Source organism: Mandrillus leucophaeus, unplaced genomic scaffold (assembly GCF_000951045.1).
Source record: "Mandrillus leucophaeus isolate KB7577 unplaced genomic scaffold, Mleu.le_1.0 Scaffold662, whole genome shotgun sequence".
Classification (NCBI taxonomy): Eukaryota; Metazoa; Chordata; class Mammalia; order Primates; family Cercopithecidae; genus Mandrillus; species Mandrillus leucophaeus.
Genome location: NW_012107164.1, coordinates 843343 through 870112, shown reverse-complemented (window position 1 = coordinate 870112; position 26770 = coordinate 843343). Strand labels below are relative to the sequence as shown.

General features: G+C 34.6%; 1 protein-coding gene across 1 annotated transcript in view; it reads right to left on the bottom strand.

Moving 5' to 3' along the window:
• Positions 1-261: 261 nt before the first annotated feature.
• The window catches only part of SLCO4C1 (solute carrier organic anion transporter family, member 4C1), a 67062-nt gene continuing 40553 nt past the window's right edge, over positions 262-26770 (bottom strand). Inside the window, exons 6-13 of the mRNA XM_012001521.1 lie at positions 26649-26755; positions 24183-24327; positions 23342-23537; positions 15860-16010; positions 13474-13664; positions 6931-6995; positions 5453-5590; positions 262-3247 (exon numbers count right to left, since the gene is read on the bottom strand). Of these exons, the coding sequence (XP_011856911.1) occupies positions 3087-3247; positions 5453-5590; positions 6931-6995; positions 13474-13664; positions 15860-16010; positions 23342-23537; positions 24183-24327; positions 26649-26755 (1154 nt within the window). The 3' untranslated portion in view covers positions 262-3086. The remainder of the gene's footprint in view (positions 3248-5452; positions 5591-6930; positions 6996-13473; positions 13665-15859; positions 16011-23341; positions 23538-24182; positions 24328-26648; positions 26756-26770) is intronic.

Here is a 26770-nt window from a genome sequence, read left to right as displayed (position 1 = left end):
CATATATATTAATGTGTCATATATAGAAACTTGTGAAAGAGAATTTTCCTAATATATATTTCATAATAAATGTGGTTTGTATTGAATTAAAAACATCTGTTGAGATACAAGAAATCTCTGGATCAAATTATTAATACATTCACCAAGTTCAAAAGTAATACTAATTTCCCTTTCCCATCCATAAAATATGCTTATATTCACAGAGATAAGCCAATTTTCAAACCCGTGTCATTTAATAAGCTCAAACATGACAATTTTGTAATAAACACTCTGATTTAATAAATGGTATGAATATATATTTTGCATACTTTACAATAAAGACAATTTTGAAAGAAAATGGATCTAAAACTTTATTTCCCTCCAATTTACATAGTAAAGTCAAATGCATACAGTTCTTTCCACATATATTTTCTACAATTAAATAAATCTAAATGTTAAATTTTAACACATATATCCAATTATGTACAAAATTACAATGCCAATTTATAAGTCAATCTTACTTAAAAATCATAAATTACAAAAAACACATTTTGAATAATTTTGTTCTAGAAGTATCATAACAACTCATATGATCTAGGTGAACCCAAAAGTAAAAAACAATGATCATAAATTATGGTAGTGTCTATAAAACCCTGTTGTAAAGGAGGTATTCTTTTAAAATATGTACATTATATATAAAAGCTCTGGACTCCTTTTAAGAACCAAAATTATGTTCAGTTTAACCATTTTCATAAAAAGCTTATTTAAAAAGTATCACCTTATAAAACTGAATATATAAAATACGATGCAGCCCTTGATAACTAAGAATCTTTATAAATGCCAATTATTTAGTCACCTGTTTATCAAACTATTTCTATGGATGAGGTGATTTTTTTTCTTCCTCTAAATTAAGTGGCCCTAGACTAACGTATTTGTATAGTTATTCTGTTTTCTTCCTTACTGTCATTTCACATCTCTATCAGTGAGTTCCTCAGGATTTGCCTTTATTTTACAACTATGAAAGCCTTCAATCCAATTTCCTGCTTCCACACATGGGACACAGAAAGCCTAAATTTTCCTTTTTTCTGGGCTCCAACAGGAAGCAGCATTTACACTGTGTCTAGCTTGGTGGGCGGGAGATTGTCAACTGAGGTATCATGTGTGTTCACCTGCCCATCTTGCCCTGTTTCTTTGGCTGCTATAAATTTCCTGCTTCTCAAATATCTGGATTTTTGGCTACCTATTTGGCTTCCGTCTTTGGTGTTTATATCTGTCTGGTTTTAGCAGGTCTCTCTGATTCCTGACCCACAACTCCTCTCCTTCTCTAATATTCAAGTGTGCTTGCTTGACTAACTTCTCATTCCTTCTCCTTGAATTTCACTTTACAATTGCACTACATTCTATCATCCTTGGCCACGGATTACCACAAAACATAATTTCTTAAATTCTGCAAATTTCTTAAATTCTGCAAATTTCTAATGTTTCTAATATTGGTTTCCTACAAGATCTAACACTAGGCTTGTGTTATCCTTATTACAGTGTATATAAAACAATGCTTGTGGAAAACTAACCTAGGAGAAAGCTTATAGGGGAAACCTGATAATGAATTTTATTAAATTAATAGCCCTTATAAAAATTTCAAATGTAATAATATCTGGATTTGAACTTCAATACTTTTCTTAAGTAAAATTCTTAACCATGGTAGAAGTTATGTTTGTTGATGTTCACTCATCTATACCCTCCATATTCTCAGCAAAGTTGGCATAAATAGCACCTGTATAAATAGGGTTATAATATTATCAGGCTTGTAAAATACTTTATTAAATCAATGCATCAGTTAAAGCAGGGGTCCCCAACTCTGAGCTGCGTGTGGCCTGTTAGGAATCAGGCCACACAGTAGGTGAGCTGAGAGGCAGGTGAGTGAGCATTACTGCCTGAGCTCCGCCTCCTGTCAGATCAGTAGTAGCATTAGATTCTCATAGGAGTGCAAACCCCACTGGGAGCTGCACATGCAAGGGATCTAGGTTGCACTCTCCTTACGAGAATCTAACTAACGCCTGATGGTCTGAGGTGGAGCAGTTTCATCTCAAAACCATACCCTCTTCCCCCATGGGAAAATTGTCTTCCACAAAATTGGTCCCTGATGCAAAAAAGGTTGGGGACTGCTGAGTTAAAGGGTAGGGTTTAATGTTTTAATTAAACAACAATAATAGATGACTACACTATACAAGGCACTGTTTTAGGCGCTATGAGTAATGTGTTAAGTGATTGGCTTTTCAAGTAAGAAAAAATAAAGGTATATAAGTATTGATCAATAGTTTCATGTTTATTTGGCATTTTTCTTTACTGACTGGTACTTTCCTCTGAAATATATGTAATTGAATAATACTATCACAGAATCATAGATGTGTTAAACATTGTAATATCAACAAATTACCTCTTGGAATTCTTGAGTTAAAGTGAAACTATGTGTATATAATGCTGATGTTTCTGTATTCACTATATACCAAGACACAAGGATGATAACTAACATATTCTAATAGTTCAATAATTTGAGAAAGGCCAGACTAGTATACATAAATTTAAAAACAAATTATGTGACAAACCTGGTTTTAAGTTCATAGGCTTTCAATAATAATTCCTGGAAATCATCACACAACTTTGATTAGTTTAAATTTTTATACCATAAATGTTCTAAGCTCAAAATATTGGCAATGAAACTTAAAATTAAACAAGTTGTAATGGGGATAGAAACATCATTGTTTTTTAAATGTAAACTTTTCTAATTGTGGGCCTTTTTTCTTGTTATTGCTTGAGGATTTCATATCTAGACAATGGGAATGGGAAATAAGTGTGTGTGTGTGTGTTCGTGTGTGTGTGTGTGTGTGTGTGCTGTGTTTTGAGGCTTTTGGAGGGCTTTGAAGGCACAGGTCTGTTTCTTGCATAAAACAAAAACTACATATGTAAAAAAATACATTTGATTATGAAAACATCAATTTTGTAAATATGATTGTCCATATTGGATAGATAATGTTGTCACGGCAACGTCTGTTATTAAAAATCAAGGTAAATTTTCCAGGTGTAAAACAGTCTTCTCTTTTCTCATTTCACCCTTCTTTTACTACTTTGTTGAGATCCTGTTCTGCTAAAACATTAGTCACAACTGAATTCTCATTATGAAATGACACATCTGTGGCTGGTGGAGGTGGTCTATACAAAAGGATTGCAAATCCATTGAAGAACATGGTGATCACTTTACAAGTAACACCTAAGTAAAAAAAAAAATTAGTCATGGTTTTTGTTTTTAATTATGATAAAAATTATCACTGAGAAAAATCTTCATGAATAGAACATTTTCAAAGAGAATAATTACATAACCATTAGAGTTCTATGTTTAAAATTTTTGAAACTTTAAGGGGCAAGAAAAAATATTTGTATACAATTCAAGGCAGTAGTATTTATTTTCTTTCTAAGCAGTAATAGAGTACAATAATTAACTTATTCTTGGTTATGCTTGTGCATTCTGGTAAAATAAGTGTTGTATAGAACTAAATAGGAATTGGGCCACAATCTAGATTTGTTAACACAAGCCCATAATCCCAGTACTTTGGGAAGCTGAGAGAGGTGGATGTCTTGAGTCCAAGAATTTGAGAACAGGCTGGGCACCATAGGAAACCCTGTCTCTACCAAAAAAAGTACAAAATATATCCAGGTATGATGGTATGAGCCTGTAGTCCCAGCTACTTGGGAGGCTGACGTGAGAGGATAACTTGACCCCTAGAGGTGGAGGTTGCAGTGAGCTGAGATCACACCACTGCACTCCAGCCTGGGTGACAGAGAGAAACCTTGTCTCTAAAATAAACAAATAAATTTGTTAACACAATATCATATCTATAAAAAATTGCAAGCAACCAAAAGTCAATAATGAGGGAAAGTAGTTTGTAACATTCTTGAACCTGAATAAATTACAGAACATTCTGGTCCAGGATAGAAAATAATTCTAAAAATTAAAAAGGTTTTGGAGTTCTTAAGAGAAAGCCTCTGTGGGAGAATATCACACTCATACTTAACCAATCTACTCTTCTTATCAGCTAAAAATATGAAACATTAAGATTCACTTCACAAACTTTGATTTATTTTCAAGTAAATCTGATTTTAATATGAAGTTATATGAACTTAAACTAGTTCCAACCACAGTATAAGCATTTAATAATTGCCAGCCTGATAAATTCAATGTGGTCTCACAGCATAGTTCTTGCAGTAGCTGGTTTCTTCGTGTTGATTATTAATATTTTGTTTAAAAACAGGAATGCTCATTCATCTAGACATTACTAGATTTATAGAATGATTAGTTACATAGGTACAACTTACAATATTTTTTTATTTGTTTCATTCTGAAAATTTTAAGATTTTTATGTATTTTGTGGGGGAATTCCCACATTCATCACTGAGTAGGAAAATGAACAATTTGTTATCTATCTATATCTTTGACCAAAAAATACAAACAAAACGAATTAAATAAATTTTAAACATAAAAACATCATATGTAGTCATGATTGTGGTAAAAATATATAGTTTAAAAAATTGAATAAAAAATGGTTTTTAAAAACAAGTAAAGTAATGGGATGATTCATTTTGCTTATACTTGTCAATACTTACTCCCCAAGTGCTATATGAATTTATACATATTTCTTCAGGAAATATTCTATTACTCTATCTCTATCAACTCAGAAAGTATACTCTGGATTTACATGCATGTAAAGAGTAATCATAAGCCTATCTTGATACTTGTGTCAAAATAATCACAATGAAAATCACACATTATATTAGATACATATGTATACATACGTTCAGGATTTCTCTAAGATATTTTAGTTTCTTAGGTTATTTTTCAAATTTTAAATTTCAACTTTTATTTTACTAGTATAAACTAGATGCATTGTTCTACTTCCTTAATCTTGCCTTAAATATCATTCATTGTTTAACCAAGACATTACAAACTGCAAAAGGCAAAAAAGAATTAAACATCACAGCTAACCTTCTAAGCTATAAAAACCTTCCTCACAATGTGCCTTAGAGACAAAAGGTACTTCCCTGCCTGAGCTGTCCGTGTTTGCAACACCTAGATACCTAGATGACAATCATTCCAGGGAGTTTCTCAGAATTCTCTTTTACCTTTCAAGTATACTTTTCAAAAATGTTTGAGATAAGTTATTAAAAGTATATACTGTATGATATGATGACAGCAAGAATTTTATTTTCTTGTATTTAATACTGAGCGTTGCAGACTCCATCCATTCAAAGCCTCTCATAACATGCTGTGATAAGTGTTCTCTGCTTCAGGAAGACTACTGGATGGTTCAACAATGTGGATGGAACAATTGAAAATAACTATGACCTAAGTAACCAACAATGAGGTTTTTTTTTTTAAGTTCTTAGTTTACTCTAAAATTATCAAGAAGTCACCACTTACTTATGGCTACTAGCATATGGGCCATCTTGATGTTATCGTAAATCCAGCAAGCTCCTTTAATTCCACAATCATTTATATCCCAAAGAATACATGTGCTGTCTATTGTGAAACCAAATATAATTGGTCCAGGTATTGTTCCTAAAAGAATTATGGGTGAAATACACAAGGGTAAAGATTACAGTTTAGAATTACAGATCTTTTTATACATGATCATACATATATTTTATAGAAATAAAAATAGATATTCATCTGTCCACATGCAAATTAATTCATGTATGAATCAAAGGAATATAAAGCACAGATATAATATTCTAAAATAATTATATGTAATTACTATGTATTTCTAATCAATTCAAAAAAGTATTTATTTTAATAGAAATATCCAATCTATATTGGGCTAACAGTTAATATTTCATTTCACCACTTTTCTAATATAATGAATAAATGTGCCTTTGAAATTAGCTATTATACTTTTTAAAAATCAAAGTAAATTATTCATGATGCACAAATAAATCTGTTGAACTACAGTTTATGTTATATCTATGTGGGTGTGCATGTGTACATAAATTAACATGGACCTCTGTATGTATTAGTGTATGTATATACAGATATATAGTCTTATAATACCATATCTAGGAATATCACTATCTTATATACCCGCCACCATCTCCAAGAAGCCATGAGGTACTCAACTTCCATATAGCTAAGGAATTTCCAATTATTTGAGGTAGTAATTTTTAGGCAAAGATTTCAGTTACATCCAGTCGGTTCTTTCATGACCTGTAGCATGATACAGTCAGAATACTAGGCTCACAGTTAGGAATCGTTTTCCTAGTTTCATTTATATTACTAGTTGTGTAACTATGGGCAAAACCCTGCACTTTTCAGGACCTTAATTTACTCATCTGAAAAAATCGGCAAGTTGGACTAGGTGATCTCTAACGCGCTCACTTTTTGTTTTTGTTTTAATAAATAATCTTAATATTATGTTTACTATGTCTGCCTTTCTTGTAATTTGTCCTGTATCTGGAACTTTATAAAATTCTCTGGTATAAATTCTTTCTTCCAATAATTCTTAACTAGTCACAATATCCATACCACAGTTGCTATTGAAACATTTTAACATCATTTTTAGTTGCTAATGTAACACAATAGTGTCACAAATAGAGACAAAAGCAGAGAGAAAACGAATTACATGTTGATGATCATATTTTATATTTGAAACAGACATGATACACCTTTTAAGGTTTTATTTGCAATAGAGTTAGAACAGGTAACCAGGCAGGTAGGTTAAAAGTATGCAATATGTAAATAATCCTATATCTGAAACATTGGAAAATGGCTTCCTTCAACAAGAATGATGTAGCCTAGTCTTCCACTATAATTTTTTTTTGTCACAGGCCATAAATTAAAAAATCAATAACACTATTGAATCACAATAGCCGACACTTAGCAATGAATAAAGAGAAATGGCATACCTAATAATCGAAGGAACATAAATTGTATTCCCAAGGCTAGGGACCGTTGTCTGTGATTAACACACCTGGAAATATTAAATACATATGAGACCATAAAACGCGGAATAGTATATTCACTCTTTGAGCAAGTTCACATTTATAAGAGGTTAGCATTCCTATATTAAAAATAAATGTTGTAAACACAATATAAACAACGTATTTGTAAGAGCTTATAAATGGTTTAAGCTTCCTGGAATTATAAAAGAAGAAAAATGTTATCTGACCTAAAATATTGCAAATAACACCAAAGAGTCACTAGTCTTTATTAATTTTAATAAATGTAAAGGAGAAAGGGTATTCATTCACAAGACATATTTTCCATGAAAGTCATCAATACATTATGTATAGGAGTGTGCCTCAATATAACAGAGCCCAGATATAACAAATCCACAGCTACCATCATACTCAATGATGAATACCTGAAAGCTTTTCCTCTAAGATGAACAGGACAAGGATGCCCACTCTGACGAATTCTATTCAGCATTGTACTACAAGTCCTATCCAGAGCAAGTAGGCAAGAAAAATAAAAGGTATCCAAATTGGAAAGTAAAAGTAAGATTATCTCTGTGAAGATGACATGGTCATGTATGTAGAAAACACTAAAGATCCTGCCAAAAAAGCACTACAACTAGCAGATGTATTTAGTAAAGTTTCAGTATACAAAATCATAATACAAAAATCAGTTGCACTTCTATACACCAACAATGAACAAAAGAAATCAAGTAAACAACAAAATTTACAATAGCATTGAAAAATAAAATACTTAGGAATAAAGTTAACCAAAGAGGTAAAATACTTGTACACTGAAAGCTATAAAACAATGATGAAAGAAATTGAAGAAGCCACAAATAAATGGAAAGATATCCCTTGTTTATGAATTGGAGGAATAAATATTTTAAAATATTTATCCTACATCAAGTGGTCTACAGAATTCAGTGTAATTTCCATCAAAATTCTAATGGCATCTTTCACAGAAATTGAAAAAGCAATCCTAAAATTCATATGCAACAACAAAAAAATTCAGAATAGCTAAAACAGCCAGAGGGTGGCACAAGATGAGGGATTGAAAAGCTCCAAGTTAATAATTATCTACACAGAAAGAAAAAAGAAAAACACTTTAACAAGAATCAAAAGTCAGGTGAGCACTTATAAAACGTGGTTTGACCTTTATATTTCTGAAAGAGGCACTGAAGAGATTGAACAAAACAGTCCTGAATCTCAGACACCACCCCTCCCCAACTCAGGCAGTGGCAGTGTAGTAGAGAGAGACTCTCAGGGGTTGGAGGGGAGAATATAGCAATTGTGAGGCAATAAAATCAGTGCTGTCCTGTTAGAGCAGAAAGGAAAGGACCAACTCACCTGACACCTGCCCACAGAGGGAGCATTTAAACCAGCCCTAGCCAGAGGGTAATCTCCTAGGCAGCAGTCCAAACTTGAGTGCTTACAAAACAACTCACCACCAAGGGCTACAGCACTGTGTCTCCAAGTTAACTTGAAAGGCAGTCTAGACCATAGGGACTGCAACTCTTGGGCAAGTCTTAGTGCTGATTTAGGCTCATAGACAGTGGACTGGAGGCACACGTGACATACTGAGACACCAGCTGGGACAGACAATGGAGTCCTGGTGTTACTCCTCCACTAATCCCAGGCTGCACAGCTGCAGGTTCCAAAAGAAACCCTTTCTTGCCACTTTGAGGAGAAGAGAGGGAAGAGTGGGGAGGATTTTTGTCTTGCATCTAGGATGCCAACTCAGCTCTACAGGAAGACAGAGCACCAGTCAGAGTCGTGAGTCCCTCCCATTTGAGGCCTTAGGTCCCAGACAACATTTCTAGACACACTTTGGGCCAGAATGGACCTCACTGCCTTGAAGGAAAGACACCAGTTCTGACGGCATTCATCTCCTTTTAAGTGAAGAGCCCTTGGGCCTGAACAGCCAGCACCAGTACCCAGGTACTACATCGAGGGCCTTGGGCGAGAAGTCTTGAGACTTGCTGGCTTCCGATAAGACTCAGCACATTACCAGCTTGGTGGCTACGGTGAAAAACTCGTTCTGCTTCAGAAAAGCAGAGGGAAAAGTAAAGGGGACTTTGTCTTACACTTTAGGTACCATCACTGCCACAGGCGGGTAGAGCACCAAACAGGTTATTGGGGTTCCCAATTCCAGAACTTGACTCTTTGACTCCAGAACTTGATTTCTGGACCTGTCCTGGGCCGGTGGGGAGCCCTCTGCCCTGAAGGGTGAGTCCTAGGCCAGGCAGCATTCACAACAAGCTGACTTAAAGAGGCAGTGGGCCATAAGGGAACATTGGTGGTAGTCTGGCAGTGCTCCTCGTGGCCTGGGTTGGAGGTGCCTATGGGGTGATGCTTGTCTGCCTTTGCAAAGGGGAAAGAAGAGTGGAAAGGACTACATTGTGTGGTTTTCATGCTAGCTTAGCCGTAATAATAGACCAGGTACACTTCTAAGGTTTTTGACTCTAGTCTCTGACTTCTGGGTGGCACTTCTAGACCCACCAGTGCCTGTAGGACCTCCCCACCCTGAAGGGAAGGACACAGGAGTGACTGGCTCTCCCACTTACTGATTGTAGAGCCCCAGGCCCTTAAGCAAGCAGAGCCAGTAACCAGGGAGTGGTTACAGAACGTCTTGGGAAAAAGCCAACACTGTGCTGGTTTCAGGTTTGACCCAGTGCAGTCATAGTGGTGGTGGCCACAGAGGTGTTTGCATCACTCCACCTTCAGCTTTAGGTGGCTCAGAACACAGAGAGAGAGACTCTGCAAAAACCACAGCATTACTGACCTTAGGGTGCCCCTTAAAGCAGATCCAAGTAAAATCACAACACCCAAGTCCTTTCAAATATATGGAAAGCCATCCCAAGAAGGACGGCTACAAACAAACCCAGACAATGAAGACTACAGTAAATACTTAACTCTTAAATACCCAGATGCTGAAGAACATCTACTAGAATCAACACCATCTAGGAAAACATGAACTCACCAAATGAGCTCATGCCATCAGAGACCAATCTGAAAAACAGAAATATATGACCTTTCACACAGAGAATTTAAAATAGCTGTGCTGAGGAAACTCAAATAAATTCAAAAAACACAGAGGAGGAATTCAGAATTCTGTCAGATATATTTTACAAAAAGACGAAATGATATTGGCCGGGCATGGTGGTTCACACCTGCAATCCCAGCACTTTGAGAGGCTGAGGCAGATGTATCACTTGAGGTCAGGAGTTTGAGACCCAGCCTGGCCAACACGGTGAAACCCTGTCTCTACTAAAAGTACAAAAATTAGTTGGGCATGGTGGTGCACGCCTGTCATCCCAGCTACTCGGGAGGCTGAGGAAGGAGAATCACTTGAATTTGGGAGGCAGAGGTTGCAGTGAACCAAGATCATGGCCACTGCTCTCCAGCCTGGGCAACAGAGCAAGACTCCATCTCAAACAAAAAAAAAGAATCAAGTGGAAATTCTGGAGCTGAAAAATGCAATTGGCATATTGAATAATGCATCAGAGTCCTTTAGTAGCAGAACCGATAAAACAGAATAAAGAATTAGTGAGACTGAAAACAAGCTTTTTGAAAATATATAGTCATAGAAGATAAAAGAAAAAAGAATAAAAAACAATGAAGCATGCCTACAGCATCTAGAAAATAGCCTCGAAAGGGAAAATCTAAGAGTTATTGGTCATAAAGAAGAGGTAGAGAAAAAGATGGGTAAGAAAGTCTATTCGAAAGGATAACAGAGAACTTTCCAAATCTAGAGAAAGATGTCAATATCCAAGTACGAGAAGGTTGTACAACACTAAGCAGATTTAAACCAAAGAAGACTACCTCAAGGCACTTAATAATCAAACTCTCAAACATCAAGGATAAAGAAAGGATCATAAAAGCAGCAGGAGAAAAGAAACAAATAACATACAGTGGAGCCTCAATACATCTGGCAGCAGACTTTTCAGTGGAAACCTTACAGGCCAGAAGAGAGTGGCAAGACATATTTAAAGTGCTGAAGGAACCAAACTCTTACCTTAGAATAGTATATCTGGTTAAAATATCCTTCAAACATGAAGGAGAAGTAAAAACTTTCCCAGACAAAAGTCAAGGGATTTCATCAATGCCAGGCCTGTCCTATAAGCAATGCTAAAGGGTGTACTTCCATCAGAAAATGAACATTAATGAGCAGTAAGTAATCACCTAAAGGTACAAAACTCACTGGTTATGATAAGTACAAAGAAAAACACAGACTATTATAACACTGTAACTGTGGTGTGTAAACCACCCTTATCCTAAGTAGAAAGGCTAAATGATGAACCAATAAAAAATAATAATTACAACAACTTTTCAAGACATAGTACAATAAGATATACATAGAAACAACAAAAGGATAAAAAGCCAGGGGACAAAGTTAAGGTGTAGAGTTTTTATAGTTTTCTTTTTACTTGTTTGTTTTATCAATAACACTGAAACTAAAAGGACTACACTCTCCAGTGAAAAAACACAGCCTGGCTGAATGAATGATAAAACAAGACCCATTGACCTGTTGCCAACAAGCAAGACACTTCACCTATAAAGATACACACAGACTGAAAATAAAGAAATGGAAAAACATATTCCATGCCAATGGAAATTGAAAGAGAATAGGAGTCACTATACCTAGAAAAAAATAGATTTCAAAACAAAAGCTATAAGAAGAGACAAAGAAGGTCACTATATAATGATAAAGGGGTGAATTCAGCAAGAGGATATAACAATTTTAAATATATATGTAGCCAACACTGGAGCACCCAGATATACAAAGCAAGTATTAGTAGAGCTAAAGAGAGAGACAGACCCTGATACAATAATAGCTGGAGACTTCAACACCCCATGTTTTGCACTGGACAGATCTTCCAGATAGAATATCAAGAAAGAAACATCAGACTTAATCTGTACTATAGATGAAATGGATCTAATAGAGATTTATAAAACATTGCATCCAATAGCTGCAGGATACATACTCTTTTTGTCAGCACATGGATCATTCTCAAAGATTGACCATATGTTAGGTTACAAAACAAGTCTTAAAACATTCAAACAAACTGAAATAATATCAGTCATCTTCCCTGACCACAATGGAATAAAACAAGAAATTAATAACAAGAGGAATTTTGGAAACTATGCAAACACATAGAAATTAAACAATATACTCCTGAATGACCAGTGGGTCAATAAAGAAATTAAGAAAATAGAACAATTTATTGAAACAAATGATAATGAAAACAACATGCCAAAATCTATGGAATATAGCAAAAGAAGTACTAATAGGGAAGTTTATAGCTATACATCAAAAAAAGAGGAAAAATTTCAAACAAATAATCTAATGATACATCTTAAAGAATTAGAAAAACAAGAGGAAACCAAACCTAAAATTAGTAGAAGAAAGGAAATAATGATCTGAGGAGAAATAAATGAAATTGAAATGAAGAAAACAATACAAAAGATCAATGAAAAATTAAACAAAATTGACAAACCCTTAGCCTGACTAAGAATAAAAGGAGAAGATGCAAAGTAATAAAATCAAAAATAAAAAAAGACACATTACAAGTGATACTGTGGAAATTCAAAGGATCATGAGTGGCCACTATCAGCAACAACATGCCAATAACTGGAAAATCTAGAAGAAATGGACAAATTCCAAGATACATACAACCTATCAAGACGGAATCAAGAAAAATCCAAAGCCTGAACAGACCAATAACAAGCAGCAAGATTGAAGCTGTAATGAAATGTCTGCCAGTAAAGAAAAGCCCAGGACCCAATGGCTTCAGTGCAGAAAAGCCAAAGCTATCCTAAGCAAAAAGAACAAAACTGCACACGTGCCCATGAGCTTAAAATAAAAATCAAACAGTAAAAAAAAAGAAAGGTAATGAGTAAATATTGAGGAACAAAAAAAGAAAAAAAGCTAGAATTCATTAGGAAAGATACACAAAGACTGATGACTCTATGGAAGGACAGGTATGAAATGCACAGGTATGAAATGTGTTTGTACAGTGGGATAGAAGGAAGAAGAGCAACTGGAAACATAAAACAGGTGAACAACACAGGTAACAGCCAGTTTCTTATTGATTAGCACTGCTTAAGGAAGATTAAATGACATAGTGCCTAATGCATAAGGTAGAATGCCTGCCATTCTGATTCTGGCATATTGGAATGCATTTTATTTCTGTGATACTCAAAATTGAACATTTCTCCAGCTCATAGCTGAAGTTTCATGAAAGAAGCAGAGAAAACACCAAGCACAAGCCAGGCAGGCAATGTGAAGACACTTTCACGTGCATATCACTTAAATCTTCTACATATGGGGTTCTATGGAGGCGCTTATCCAATGCCACAGAACTAATGATCTTGTAAGGGTTGATTGGTATTGAACCAATGGTCAATATGAACCCCAAATGAACCCCAAGTCCATTTGCTTTCCATCAACATGTTGTCTTGGGAATGAAACTTTCTCAACATACTACATACCTTAGGATAGACACGGTTATAGGAGTACCGGCCATAAAGGTAAAAATAATTATAATAAAGAAAATGCAAAGGAATATGGGCAGGTTCGCACAATGAGTTTCACATTTTCCAGCTTTAGCTTCAAAACCCAAAGTTTCTGCAGTGGATGTTATTTCTGTTTTCCTTCCAATACAGGAACAGTTGTAATATACCTAAAAATATTAGACACAAAAACAATGAAAGTGATTATTTAGAAAATAAATTATTGTAAATTAGGTATTCTCTAGACATGGCAAACACTCTCATAGTGTCTTAATCCATATACAACAAATTATGCTGAGAGAATATTTAACCCTTAAGAAATTAAACAAGTGGAAACAAACCATATTTATGATGTGGAATTACTTGTATTTGACTTTTGTGGCCATTACTTCAGCTTGTACCCTGCTATAGTAATTACTGACTTACAGAACAATTTAATGGGAATATAAGTTATGTGATCTTGCACATTCTAGGCTTCTTACAACAGTAATTATTTCTTAAAGGCATTTTACATCTCAACTCCATCATTCCATATCCTTTATCCTTACTGTGAATCTTTTTTAGACATTAAGGCCTTAACGAAATCAGAGCACAGCCAGAGATATCAAAGAGAAGCAGTGCTTTCATTGTTCGAAAGGCCAGACACTTTTTTTTTTTTTTTTTTTTTGGTGCTAAAGCCATTCTAAGACCTCTGGTACCAATTCAGGAAAACCAAATATGCAGATGACACCTCCAAAATTGACTATTACATATTCATGAATCAGATATATCAAATAATGAGGTAATTCAGCCTTTAAAATTTTAAGGAGAGAAACTGAGAACAGTATTTTCTATCCTAATGAAACTTTACAACTCTCATTCACCTGCAATATAGCAGTTAGTCAAGGTCAGATTTTGTAGTTCGGGTCACTCGTGTGAAATATAAGATTAAAACTGTATTGCTGTGAACAAATGTATATGGGTGTTTATTAAAAGTATTATAAATGTATATTGCCTATCTGAAATATTTCATAAGAAAAAAATATTGTGAATCAATTGATTATTTCACAGACTGATTGGACATAAAAAAGTCAGGACAAATAGAAAATTTGCAAGTCAAAATCATTTGCTCTTTCCAAAAAATTCTAGACGACAACTTGCTGTGTAAGACAGTAATTATCTTAGCATTTGGTGAAAAATATGAATATTAAATTAACCATATCAAAATAACCAAAACTATTTTAAGTATGCTCTGGGTATTAGATTTTCTGTGTTGTTTCCCTGTGCAGGATGGTATTTGTGTCTATATATATTTAGTTACATAACTAAAACCCTTCCTAATCACTCCTTGTCATAATCCGCTTCTAATCAAAGTTAGCCAATAGCGTTTATTGGTTATATATATAGAAAAAAATTCAAATATTCAAAATTGTCACATAACTCTTACACATCTTATTCATTGTTTTTGTTTATACCACAGTATATATTTCCCTCAGATCCTTTTAAAGTTATCACATTATCTACTAATGCATAATATACTGTGTACTACTTATAATCTGAATATTATTTATTTCCAAGGCTCTTAAGTTTATCTAAGTTTAGAAATATTTCGATTCTAAGATATAGTACAATAAAATTGCATTGAGTTCTTTCAAACTATTTAACCATACAAAAAAGAAACAACATCCAGGCACATTGATTAGTATTCAGATCCAGAATTAAATATGAATTTGTATTTAAAAATAAATTGATTTGAATATTTTAAATGTATTCATGGTACATCAAATAAATACTAAGTTTCTATTATATAAACTGTACCTAGTGAAAATAGGAAAACTCTCTTGCCTTCAAAGATCTTAAAGTATATTTAAGGAAAAATAAAATTGACCCTTGAACAACACAGGTTTGAACTGCACTGGTCCACTTATATGCGGATTTTTTTTTCAGTCAAACATGGATCAAAAATACGTATTCGCAGAATGCAAAACCCATATATACTGAGGCACTGACTTAAAGCAAGTTCTTCAAGGCCATCGGCGGGACTTAAATATGGCATATTTGGGTATATGCAGGAGTCCTGGAACCCATCCCCCATGTATTCTGAGAGATGACCATAAAACAATTTGAAAAGGTAAAAGATATTTCACAACTGCAACAAAGTGATGTTGCTAAAATGTTTGTAACTTCCAAATTGAGTTTTCAACAATAACTGCAAGAGGCATGAAGGAACAAGAATCCATTTCAGTTGGAGACATCATGGGCTGCTTAATGGAGGCAGTGGAGCAGGAAGGCAAGAATAGGCATTGCATAACCTCATTAGCGAAGTCAAGATAGAAACCCACAAACACATTGCCTCACTAAGGGAAAAGTAGGAGACATAAGCTACCTTTGGTTTCCTGTGTGAGACTGTGTTTGAACAGCCTGCAAAGCAGGGAGAAAAATATTGGACTCCATCTCCACAGACAGGATAATAATATGATCGCAAACAGTTACAATTGGCATTACAAGGGGCTATCAAGCTTCCCAATTCTCCAGTCCTGTAAATAAGAAATGAAAGAAGGGTAAATGATCTATGTCATAACTTTTAACTAACAGTTTCGAAGCACTGTTATGTCTTACCATTAGAACATTTATTCACTCACTCAACACATAATTACTAAACAAATAAAAAGTCTTCCTTTGCACATAAAGTTTAACTTCTTGTCAGAGAGAGGCAATAAAAACAATAGTCATATAGTATAGTATCTGTCAGTAATTAAAAATATAAGGCAGAATAAGTGAAGAAAACAAGAATTTCTCATCTGGCACCAGATAATTCTCTTGTGGGGTTGGTTCTGTGGACTGTAGAATGTTTAGCAGCATCCCTGACCTCCACCAGATACCAGTAGCACTCTCCTTCATTACAGCAACCAAAATATCTCCATACAGTGCCAAATGCCTCCAGGATGCAGACAATATTTTAAACTTGGAAGGATGAACAAAATCATGCTGTTGAACATAATCATCTCATCAGTGGGAAAACTGAGGTCCAGGGAGATTAAGTTACTTTTCTTCCCTTATCAAATATAATTTTCCCAGTCCCCAGGATCAGTGTCATTTCAAGCTGCCTCTTACAGAAAATATCTTCCCTAATATAAAGTGTTACACTAATCAAAAATGCATCCCTCATACCTCATTTGTTTATTTATTCTTTCGAACAACATATACTGAGCAACTGCTAGGCCCTATGCTAGGTAACGGGAATACAAAGTAGAATAAGACAGTCTCTGTCCTCAAGGATTTCACAGTTTAGAGGTAGAAAGGGACATAGATAATTATTTACTAATATGCTAAGTGTGGTTACAGATATCTGCAAAGTGCATTTTAGAAGCACCAAGGAAGGACATCTATCACAAGCCAAAGTTTGGAGAAAAGGGGCTGGAGGAGCTACTGCCTGAGATGCAATTTAAAGAATGAGTAAGAGGTTGGTGCAGTGGCTCACACCTGTAATCCCAGCACTTTGGGATGCCAAAGCGGGTGGATCGCTTGAGGTCAGGAATTCCAGAACAGCCTGGCCAACATGGTGAAACCTTGTCTCTACTAAAAATACAAAAATTAGCTGGGCATGGTGGCAGGCACCTGTAGTCCCAGTTCTCAGAAGGCTGAGGCAGGAGAATCTCTTGAACCCACGAGGCAGAGGTTTCAGTAAGCCAAGATCATGCCACTGCCCTCCAGCCTGGGCAACAGAGTGAGACTCCAAAAAAATAAAAAATATATAAAGAATGAGTACGAGTAAGCCAGTCAAATGGGGAAGGTGAAACGTATTTCAGAAAAAGCTGGTACAAAGGCATAGAGTAGAGAAACAGCATCCTCTGTGGAGAAATATGAATGGTGGCTGAGGCACAGAGTGATAGGAAATGTAGCTGGAGAGGAGTAAAGGACCAGTTTAATTGAGAACCACATGGGCCTGACAAAAGGTAATCATTAAGGTAGTTTCAGACTGGAAAGTGACACTGTCAAAAGTTCATTTTAAAGAAATAATTCTAGGAGTTGTACAGAGTATGAATTTGAAGAAAGGGGACCAGTTACAATACCCTAGGCAGTAGGTGATGACAATATAAAGGAGAACTAAGATAGAACATACGATGATAGGAAGCAGATTAAAGAAAACTTTTGGATGTAGAATCAGTAAGATTAGGTGATGGATTGGTTGAAGATGACTCTTCCTGTTAAAAATGGAAGAGGCTACTCAAGAGGGTTAGGCAGAAAGATCACTTGAGCCCAGGAGTTTGAGACTGCAATGAGTTATGACTGTGCTGCACTCTAGCCTGGGCAAGAGTGAGATACCATCTCTAAATAAAAAAAGAATGCAAGAGTCAAAGGTGACTCATAATATCTAACTTGATGTTGATGTTTAGGTATAGGAAAACAAGTTTTGGAGAAAAGATGATGAGTATGGTATTGTACCTATTGAGATTAAGAGTATATCAAATTTAGTGAAGAAATCTTGAATGGAGCTAAATTTCTTAATAACCATTTGGACATAGATGTAGCTGAAACCACGAGCATTTATAAGATCAGTCATATAGTGTGTGGAATGAGAAGAGTACTGAGGTCTTGGGAGTCCACTTATTTAATAAACACACAATGAACACCAATTATGTGCTAGACTACTCAAAGTGGTAGAATTATATTTAAAAGAAAGAAGGAGCTAGAGCTAGAACTAAAAATGACAGACAGAGGGAGAGAGAGAAATGGATGGAAGGAAGGGAATGAGGGAGTGAAGAAGAAAAGGAGACAGAGGGAGGGAGAGGGAAGAAGGAAGGGAGAAAACAGAGAAGGAAGGGAGATGGGGGAAAGAAGGAAGGGAAGAAGGGAGGAAGGGAAGGGAAAGAGAAAAGGAAAGGGAAAGAAGGAAAGGGGAAAGGAAGAAGGGAGGGAGGAAAAGAAGGAAACCCCTGCCACCATGAAGCTAACTTTCTTGCATCAGGGGTCAAACACAGTAAATGAGTGATTTCTGGAAATATTAGAAGATAATCGACACTATGTTGGAAAATGATGACATACAAAGTAGGTGGAGAACAAGAAAGTCATGAAGAAAACAGATTAAAGAGAAAAAAAAATGACTAAATCAGTAGAGAGTCTGAAGGAAAGAGTGATCAAGATAGTAATCTCCACTCTGCCTGCAGTCTCATCTTACTCAAATCTATTCCACAGGATGCTGCCAGATTTATCTTTATCAAGTATGATGGTATCAAGGGTTGGTCACGTTCACAAAAACAATCACGAGTGTCTGCTCACAGAGCTCATAACACAGATGCAGAAATAAGATAATCAGAGAAAAACCATTGCTGCAACTTTAGAAATAGTCTTTACACAGCAATTTTTAAAGTTCCGAATAGATAATTCTCGTATTATTGGTAAATAATTACTGAGATCATACAAAGTATAAGACAGCATGATGCAAATTATAGTAGAAACAAAGAAGTCTAGCTTATATTCCTTAATATCAAGGGTTGCTCACATTTGTCTACATATTTTACAAAGGTTTACTTCTTGAGGTAACTAGAAAACTATTAGTAGAAAAACAGCAGATGCTTGTGAAGTTTATTAAATTTTCTTAGTGTATACATATTATTTTAAAAAATATAAAAATATCCTATTTTGAAATGTTTACTAGTTTTTAAGATATAATAAAATAAACGTGCATATATACGTTTGTCACAAGTAGAATTCAAACATTAGTTTTTTAAATACAAAGTATTATTCTATAATTATGCCTCTATAACAGGCTAAAATTTCCCTAAAACCATTGCAAAATATTAATATGCCTCTTTAAGATGCTCTTTCATATAATCAGTAAAATTCTAGCTAAAGGCCAGATACAGAAAAAAATACTGTGTGTATACACTATGGTATTTCTATATTCTATGAGGTTTTTAAGTATTAAGTAAAACACAAATCATCATTACCACCCCTGATCACCAAAATAAGACTCAAAGTTCCTATAGATTGCCAAGGCAACAAAACAGCAGTGGGAAACAGTACGAAAATAAACAGTATTCATGCAATCGAATTTAGTATTGTGCCCAATTAAAGATTTAATAATAAATTACTTTAAAATATTATTGAAAAATATCCTGACCATTATCTCAAGCAAATTAACACAGGCACAGAAAACCAAATACCACATTCTCTCACTTAAAAGTGGGAGCTAATCACTGAGTACTTACGGAATAAAGATGGCAACAATAGACACTGCAGACTACAAGAGGGAGAAGAGAAGAAGTGGGGCAAGGGTTGAAAAACTATTAGCCAGGCTCAGTGGCTCACACCTGTAATCCCAGCACTTTGGGAGGCCGAGATGAGTGGATCACCTGAGGTCAGGAGTTCAAGATCAGCCTGGTCAATATGGTGAAACCCTTTCTCTACTAAAAATACAAAATTTAGCTGGGCGTGATGGCACACCTGTAATCCCAGCTACTCAGGAGGCTGAGGCAGGAGAATCGCTTGAACCCAGGAGGCAGAGGTCACAGCGAGCTGAGATCGTGCCACTACACTCTAGCCTGGGTGACCAAGGGAGATTCTATCTCAAAAAAAAAAAAAAAGAAAAGAAAGAAAAAAAATTAACTATTGAGTACTATGTTTGGTACCTGGGTAACAGAATCAATTGTACCCCAAACTTCACCATCATATAATATATGCAGGTAACAAATCTGCACATGTACCCCCTGAATCTAAAAGTTGAAATCATATATATATCCCCTGATCTTACATTTTTTGGATATGCTGTTATATTAAACAGGAACTTTCAAAGAATATATCAATGAACCTAATTCATTAATTCATGGATGCAAAACCTATTTTTACCCATCTGTGCTTACCATGGTAAAGGTCAAAGATTCTTTGCATCCCTCTACTAGAAACCCTACATCCTCAGAACCTCTTCTGTCTCTCACTCCCTGATTTCTTGAGCTTCTTAGTCTGTTCTTTCCATAGACAGGCTTACCTAGCTTTACTTCACTTTGTTTTATTGCACTTGGCAAATCTTGTGTTTTTTTACAAATTGAAGGTTAGTGGCAATGTAGTGATAGTGATAGTATTCAGTAAGTCTATCAAGTGCAATTTTTCCCAGAGTGCACGATCATTTTATGTCTATTTCATATTTTGGTAACCTTGCAAAATTTCAAATTTTTTCATTATCATTTCTGTTATGGTGATCAGTGATTTCTGATGTTACTAAAATAATTGTTTCGGGACACCGTGAATGATGCCCCTTTAAGAAGTAAAATTTAATCAATAAATGATGTGCGTGTTCTGACTGCTCATTATTGTCTTATTTTAAGAAGTTGCCACAACTACCTCAACCTTTGGCAACCACCACCCTGGTCAGTCAGCAGCCATCAACACTGAGGCAAGACTCTCTACCAGCAAAAAAAATTACAACTTGCTGAAGGCTCAGATGATTGTCAGTACATTTCAGCAATAAATAATTTTTTAATTGAGGTATGTACATTGGACATTTCTTTTGTAGACATAAAGTTATTGCATATGTAATAGACTACAGTATAGAGTAAATATAACCTTTATAAGCACTGGAAAACCAAAATATCCATTTGAGTTGTTTATTGCAATATATGCTTTATTTTGGTGGTCTGGAACCAAACCCACACATCCTCAACATATGCCTGTACCTTTTCTTCTACACATGTTTCTTAGATGAGACTAGTTTGACTGACTAGTTTGTAATATACACATTTTAATACTCAGGGTACAGAAGCTAAAACTAAGAATTTGGGGCGATGAGAAAAATATGATCTGAAATGTCATACCTACTTGGTGACATTAAATTGTGTCCCTATTTCTATCTATATACATACACATACATAAATGTGAGTAAAAACACATACATTTAGTGACATTTATGTGTGTGTATGTGTATATTTACTTTCAGTTTTTCTCATCACTAAGAAATGTGTATGTGTATTAAACACTATGTCCCAGATCTTAATATATCTTAATGGCCAACTCCTACACGAACCTCAGAATTACCCCATCACACATGCCTTGCTTTCTGATTACATGAAGGACAGCACACCTGGTAGTAACTATCATTTAATGTAGATAATATTAAATGGATTCACATGTACTTTGTTACTCAAGGTGGTAAAACTATGTGTTAAACTATCCAGAACTTCCTTTTTTTTTTTCCTAAAAGGAACATACAGAAAAAGTTTACTGGGATAAGATTGCATGAAGTTTACAGGAGTGAAAGTCAGGTCTCCGCAACTTAACCTCTACCTACCTTTCAACATTCCAAAACATATTTATACTATCTCTAGACATTTAATCTAAGTTCCATTCAACTTGGTCTCTGAAACTAGCCTTCACACTTAATAGCATTTATAACTTTGGTTTAGCATATTCCCTCTCCCTTTCTCTCTTCTCAAATCTTTATTTCTCAAAATTCTTTGTATCCCTGAAGGATTTTTAAACCCCATTTCACTATTATGCTATGAAGCCCTTCCAGATTCTAATCAAATAAAATTGAAAAGCTCACCTTCTTTTCAATTCCATAGCAATTTGTTTATCCCCCATTATCTAATTGACTATTCATTCACTGTTTTCTTCCGCAATCTCTCCTTTAGAACAGGGATTTTGCCATGAAGGTCTGCCAGAGGAAGCATTCAACAAACATCGAATAAATGTAATGGAGCTTGGCCAGGCGTGGTGGCTCACACCTGTAATCCCAGTACTTTGGGTGGCCGAGCCGGGCGGATCACTTGAGGTCAGAAGTTTGAGACCAACCTGGCCAACAGGGTGAAACCCCGTCTCTACTAAAAATACAAAAATTAGCTGGTCATGGTGGCATACGCCTGTAGTCCCAGCTACTCCAGAGGCTGAGACGAGAATTGTTTGAATCCGGGAGGCGGATGTTGCAGGGAACTAAGATTGTGCCACTGCACTCCAGCCTGGGTGACACAGCAAGACTCTGTCTAAAAAAAAAAAAAAAAAAAAAAAAAAATGTAATGGAGCTTAACTAAATATTGCTTTAGAATGCTCAGCATTAGTGTAAAAGAATCACAGATATATTAGCAGCAACTACAAATCATGGTAATTGTCATTGGCAAACTTTTCTGAAGTAGATTATATTTATATCATCTGTAGGTCATATTATACAAAATTATGGAGTCCTTGACCTAACGTACCACCTTCCTTGACAGCCTCAAACACATGTAATGAAACAAAGTAGCACTGTGAGGTATAAAATGTACTGCTGTGCAATATCCTCTTGCCTGACCACTTACTTAGGGCTTAAAATTTCAAAGGAAAACAAAGAAATATAAATGGTCAAATCAGTTATAGCTAGAAGCATGTCTACAGGTGAGAACAAGTTATTTATTTATCTACAATAAACAAACTTTTAAGTAGATACAATAATGATTAGTATTAGCTAGGACTAGCTTTATTCTAATTTCTCTTCTTGTCTATTTGCAACCAACCTAATAAGGTAATTTTTATCATAGGGAGTTATTTGTATTTTTAAAAATTTGAATCCATAAAAACATATAATGTGAAATTCTCCCTAGGATATGAATCGCTTAGAGGCAAAAATCCTACTGTATTAATCTTTGTATCCCTGAGGAAGCATAGTGCCCAGTATATGAAAGTTGCTCCTTAAATGTTCTTTGTATAAATATCCCCAACTTTTAAGAAGATATCAATTATCTAAACTAAAAACAAAACCACATGTTCTTACATAGGAAAAAAGGCCTTCCAAATTTTTAAAACGCCAATTTCTCACCATTTTATTTAAGAAAACATATGCTTGGAAATGCTTAGTCTATTATTCTGGTAAAAATATCAAAAAGCACTGAGATGTATTTACCCATTATACGATTCGGATACACCAGCAAACGGCTCATTTTCACAATTAGCATAAATAAATACAAAACTCAGCGTAAATGCAACTCCAGATGTAAACAGTGCAAACTTCATTGTGTTTTTACATGTCATTTTGAATTTTGAAACAAGGAAGCCACCTAAAATTTGACCGAGAGCAGCTCCAGGAATTAAAACAGCCCCTAATAAGAAAGAAGAACGTGGATTGTGAGACATCATACACATATACTCACTCATACTGACAACTGAAAAACATCAAAAACAAATGCCAATATGGTTTTAACTTATATTTATTCACCTGATATAGAAATATGTGTACAAATGACTTAACAGGTCCACTAAGTAGGGAATTAGTCAAATTAATGTATTGAACATTAAGAATTAAGATTAATAGATATTCTCTTTAGCCATTTTAGCTTTTGTCTTTCTCTAGTTTATACAATAGACTGCCTAATGTCAGAAAATCAGAACTTTGTACCAAAATTAAGTTTAAATGTCTTTTTTTTTTTTTTTTTAAGACAGGGTCTCATTCTGTCACCCAGGCTGGAGGACAACAGTGCAATCTCGGCTCACTGCAGCCTCCACCTCCCAGATTCAAGTGATTCTCCCACCTCAGCCTCCAAAGGAGCTGGGACTACAGGCACATGCCACTGCACTCGGCTAATTTTTATGTTTTTTGGTAGAGACAGGGTTTCACCATGTTGGCCAGGCTGGTTTCAGTTTAAATTTCAAGGAGGGGCTATCTCAAATTATACATTATCCTAATAAAAATTTAATATGGCAAAGTGAAATTTTTAGATTAAGTTAAAATAAAGAAAATGTTTTACCTCCAAGAGTAGCTGCAAAGCTGGATGTCAATCCGAATTGATTTTCTATAAATTTAGGTAAAAATGTAGCAAATCCAGTAGTAATTAAGGCTTCTGAAGAAGTTGATAGAACTAAACACATAAAGACAGCATTCTTCATCAAATTCTAAAGAAAAAATACAGTTCCTTAAATGAATAGCTATGATTATACTGCAAAGTATAGGGTTAGAAGGTTAGCATGATGAAATAACAAAATTTTACAATCGTCTGTAAAATTTCAGCATTTCCTCCAAAACAAAAATGTAGCTAGGGATAATTAATAGATTTACATATACATGATGAGAAAATTTATATGTGGAATACCTAGAAAATTGATAGATGATTCCTCAATATGGTGGTTATGCTTTTATTGCATTCCAAGGGCCACGGAAAGAAAGTAAAAGCCTTCTTGGAAAAGTTCTCTTCCCAAGTGTTACTGTAAATCTACACACTACAAATCTACCACCTATTTGGTATTTTATTGTGTTCTGAATTCCTATGTCCAGTAAAGAAAGAGTTTGAGACTATGAGCACAGATGAGAATAGTCTGTAAGAATCAAATTCATAGTATTGTTCCATGATTAGACTCAGCAATTAAAAACTTTAGAAACACAGTTAAGCAACTTTAGATAGGTGTCTATATGGCTAGACCTCTCAGAATCTTATTTATTGACAGAGGGGAGTATGGAGGTTAATTGTGTTAATGTATTTAACCATGAAATGAAAACCAAATTATAGTTCTCAAATATTAAATGTCAACAAATTTTTCATAAAACGAAGCAAAACACAAACACACACACACAGAATCACAAAGGAGCAAGATAGCAGCTTTAGAAGTCAGAGCCACATAGACTGATAAAGGAAGGAAAACGTACCTAAAAACATGCAATAATTTAAAATAATTCATAATAATAATAAATAGCGGTATTTTAAAAAATTGCCTTCAGATTGAAAACAATCAATTCTTGAGAAGAATTAATGAGAAAAGACATATACTTCAGAATAACTAAGTAAATTTCCTGTAATCAAAGATAAATGAAAAAACTTACCAGCATACAGATGAAAAGAATAAGCCAGAATCACACTAACATAAAACTTCTCAAATACAACACAATTAAGTAGAGAAGAGCAAGCAATATTCACAGGCTACAGAGATTAAAAAGGAATAATCTAAAAGTATTCACCTAGTAAAATATATTATTCAAACATTCAAGGATATCTAGGTGGTATCCTATCTAAGGAAAACCAACAAGAAAATGTTGAATTCATAGAGATTGAAATCAGAATAGAGATCACTAAGCAGGAGGACACAAGGATTAAAAAAAAGTAATGGTCAGTAATGACTCTAGATGATAATGTAAATTAAAATGTATAAGATAAATTAAACAGGGATAATGAAATAGAACTACTGTAAGAGAAAATATTAGTAGTTGTAATTAAAGCATGAACAATATCAGCAAAACACAAGAATGTGCATGTATGGTATGCAGAGTTGAAAGATGGGCTGAGTGGAGAAGTAAAAACATTCTAAGGCTTTTATTTGACAAGAAACAAAAAACAATGAAAAGCAAACAATTTCACATCTTGAAAAGGTAAAATTATAAAGTCCTTTATGAATAAAACTTTAATAACACTAAATAGAATACTTTTCTGCTGAGTACAACTGAATGGACCATAACATTTTTGTTCTTTCTCCTCAAATTCAAACCAAGTTACCACTAACCACCTCTTTCACAAAAGAAAAATATTGGTTCAGAATTCTCAAATACATCTACAATTCAGTGACAAGTGACTAATCAATTTCATAAGGAAAATGTCATGGAATAATGGGCTGCTAGCGTTAACAAGGAACCACTGAATGTGATATTGCCAATAAGACAACTCATGCTCTTTCAACCATTCTACCCTAGAATAGTTTTCATTTACTCAAAGGACAATAAAACTGAATCCAAAGAGTTGTTTATAAGAGCTCCAATTGTAGTAAACAAGCAAACAAAATTGTACTCTGAAAAGATGGCGCGCGTGTGTGTACGTGTGGGTATGTGTTGGTGTGTGTGGGTTTATGTGCATGTTTATATGTATTTATATATATAATGTACTATACATAATATATAATATACTATACATATATTATGTATAGTATATAATATACATAATATATGTATATTAATATCCATAATATATAATATATAATAAATATTATATATTATATATTATGTATAGTACATATAATATACATATTTATATATAACTATATATAATTATATATAAAATATATAATATATATTATATATTTATACACCTGTTATATATAATATATATTATACACATATTATACATACTATATATAATATACACACACATCTATACATATGTACATGTGAGCTGTGTGTGTGTATACATATGTGTGTATGAGACAGAGAGAGACAGAGAAGAGTTTTATTTTACCTTTAGAGCAGCTGGAAAATCTTTAATCGTTTTCCCAAATTTCGCATCTGCATTACCATTACTCTGATGAGCCTGGGAAGTTTTTCCAGCTTGAATTTCTGCTGTACCTAAAAAGAAAAAAA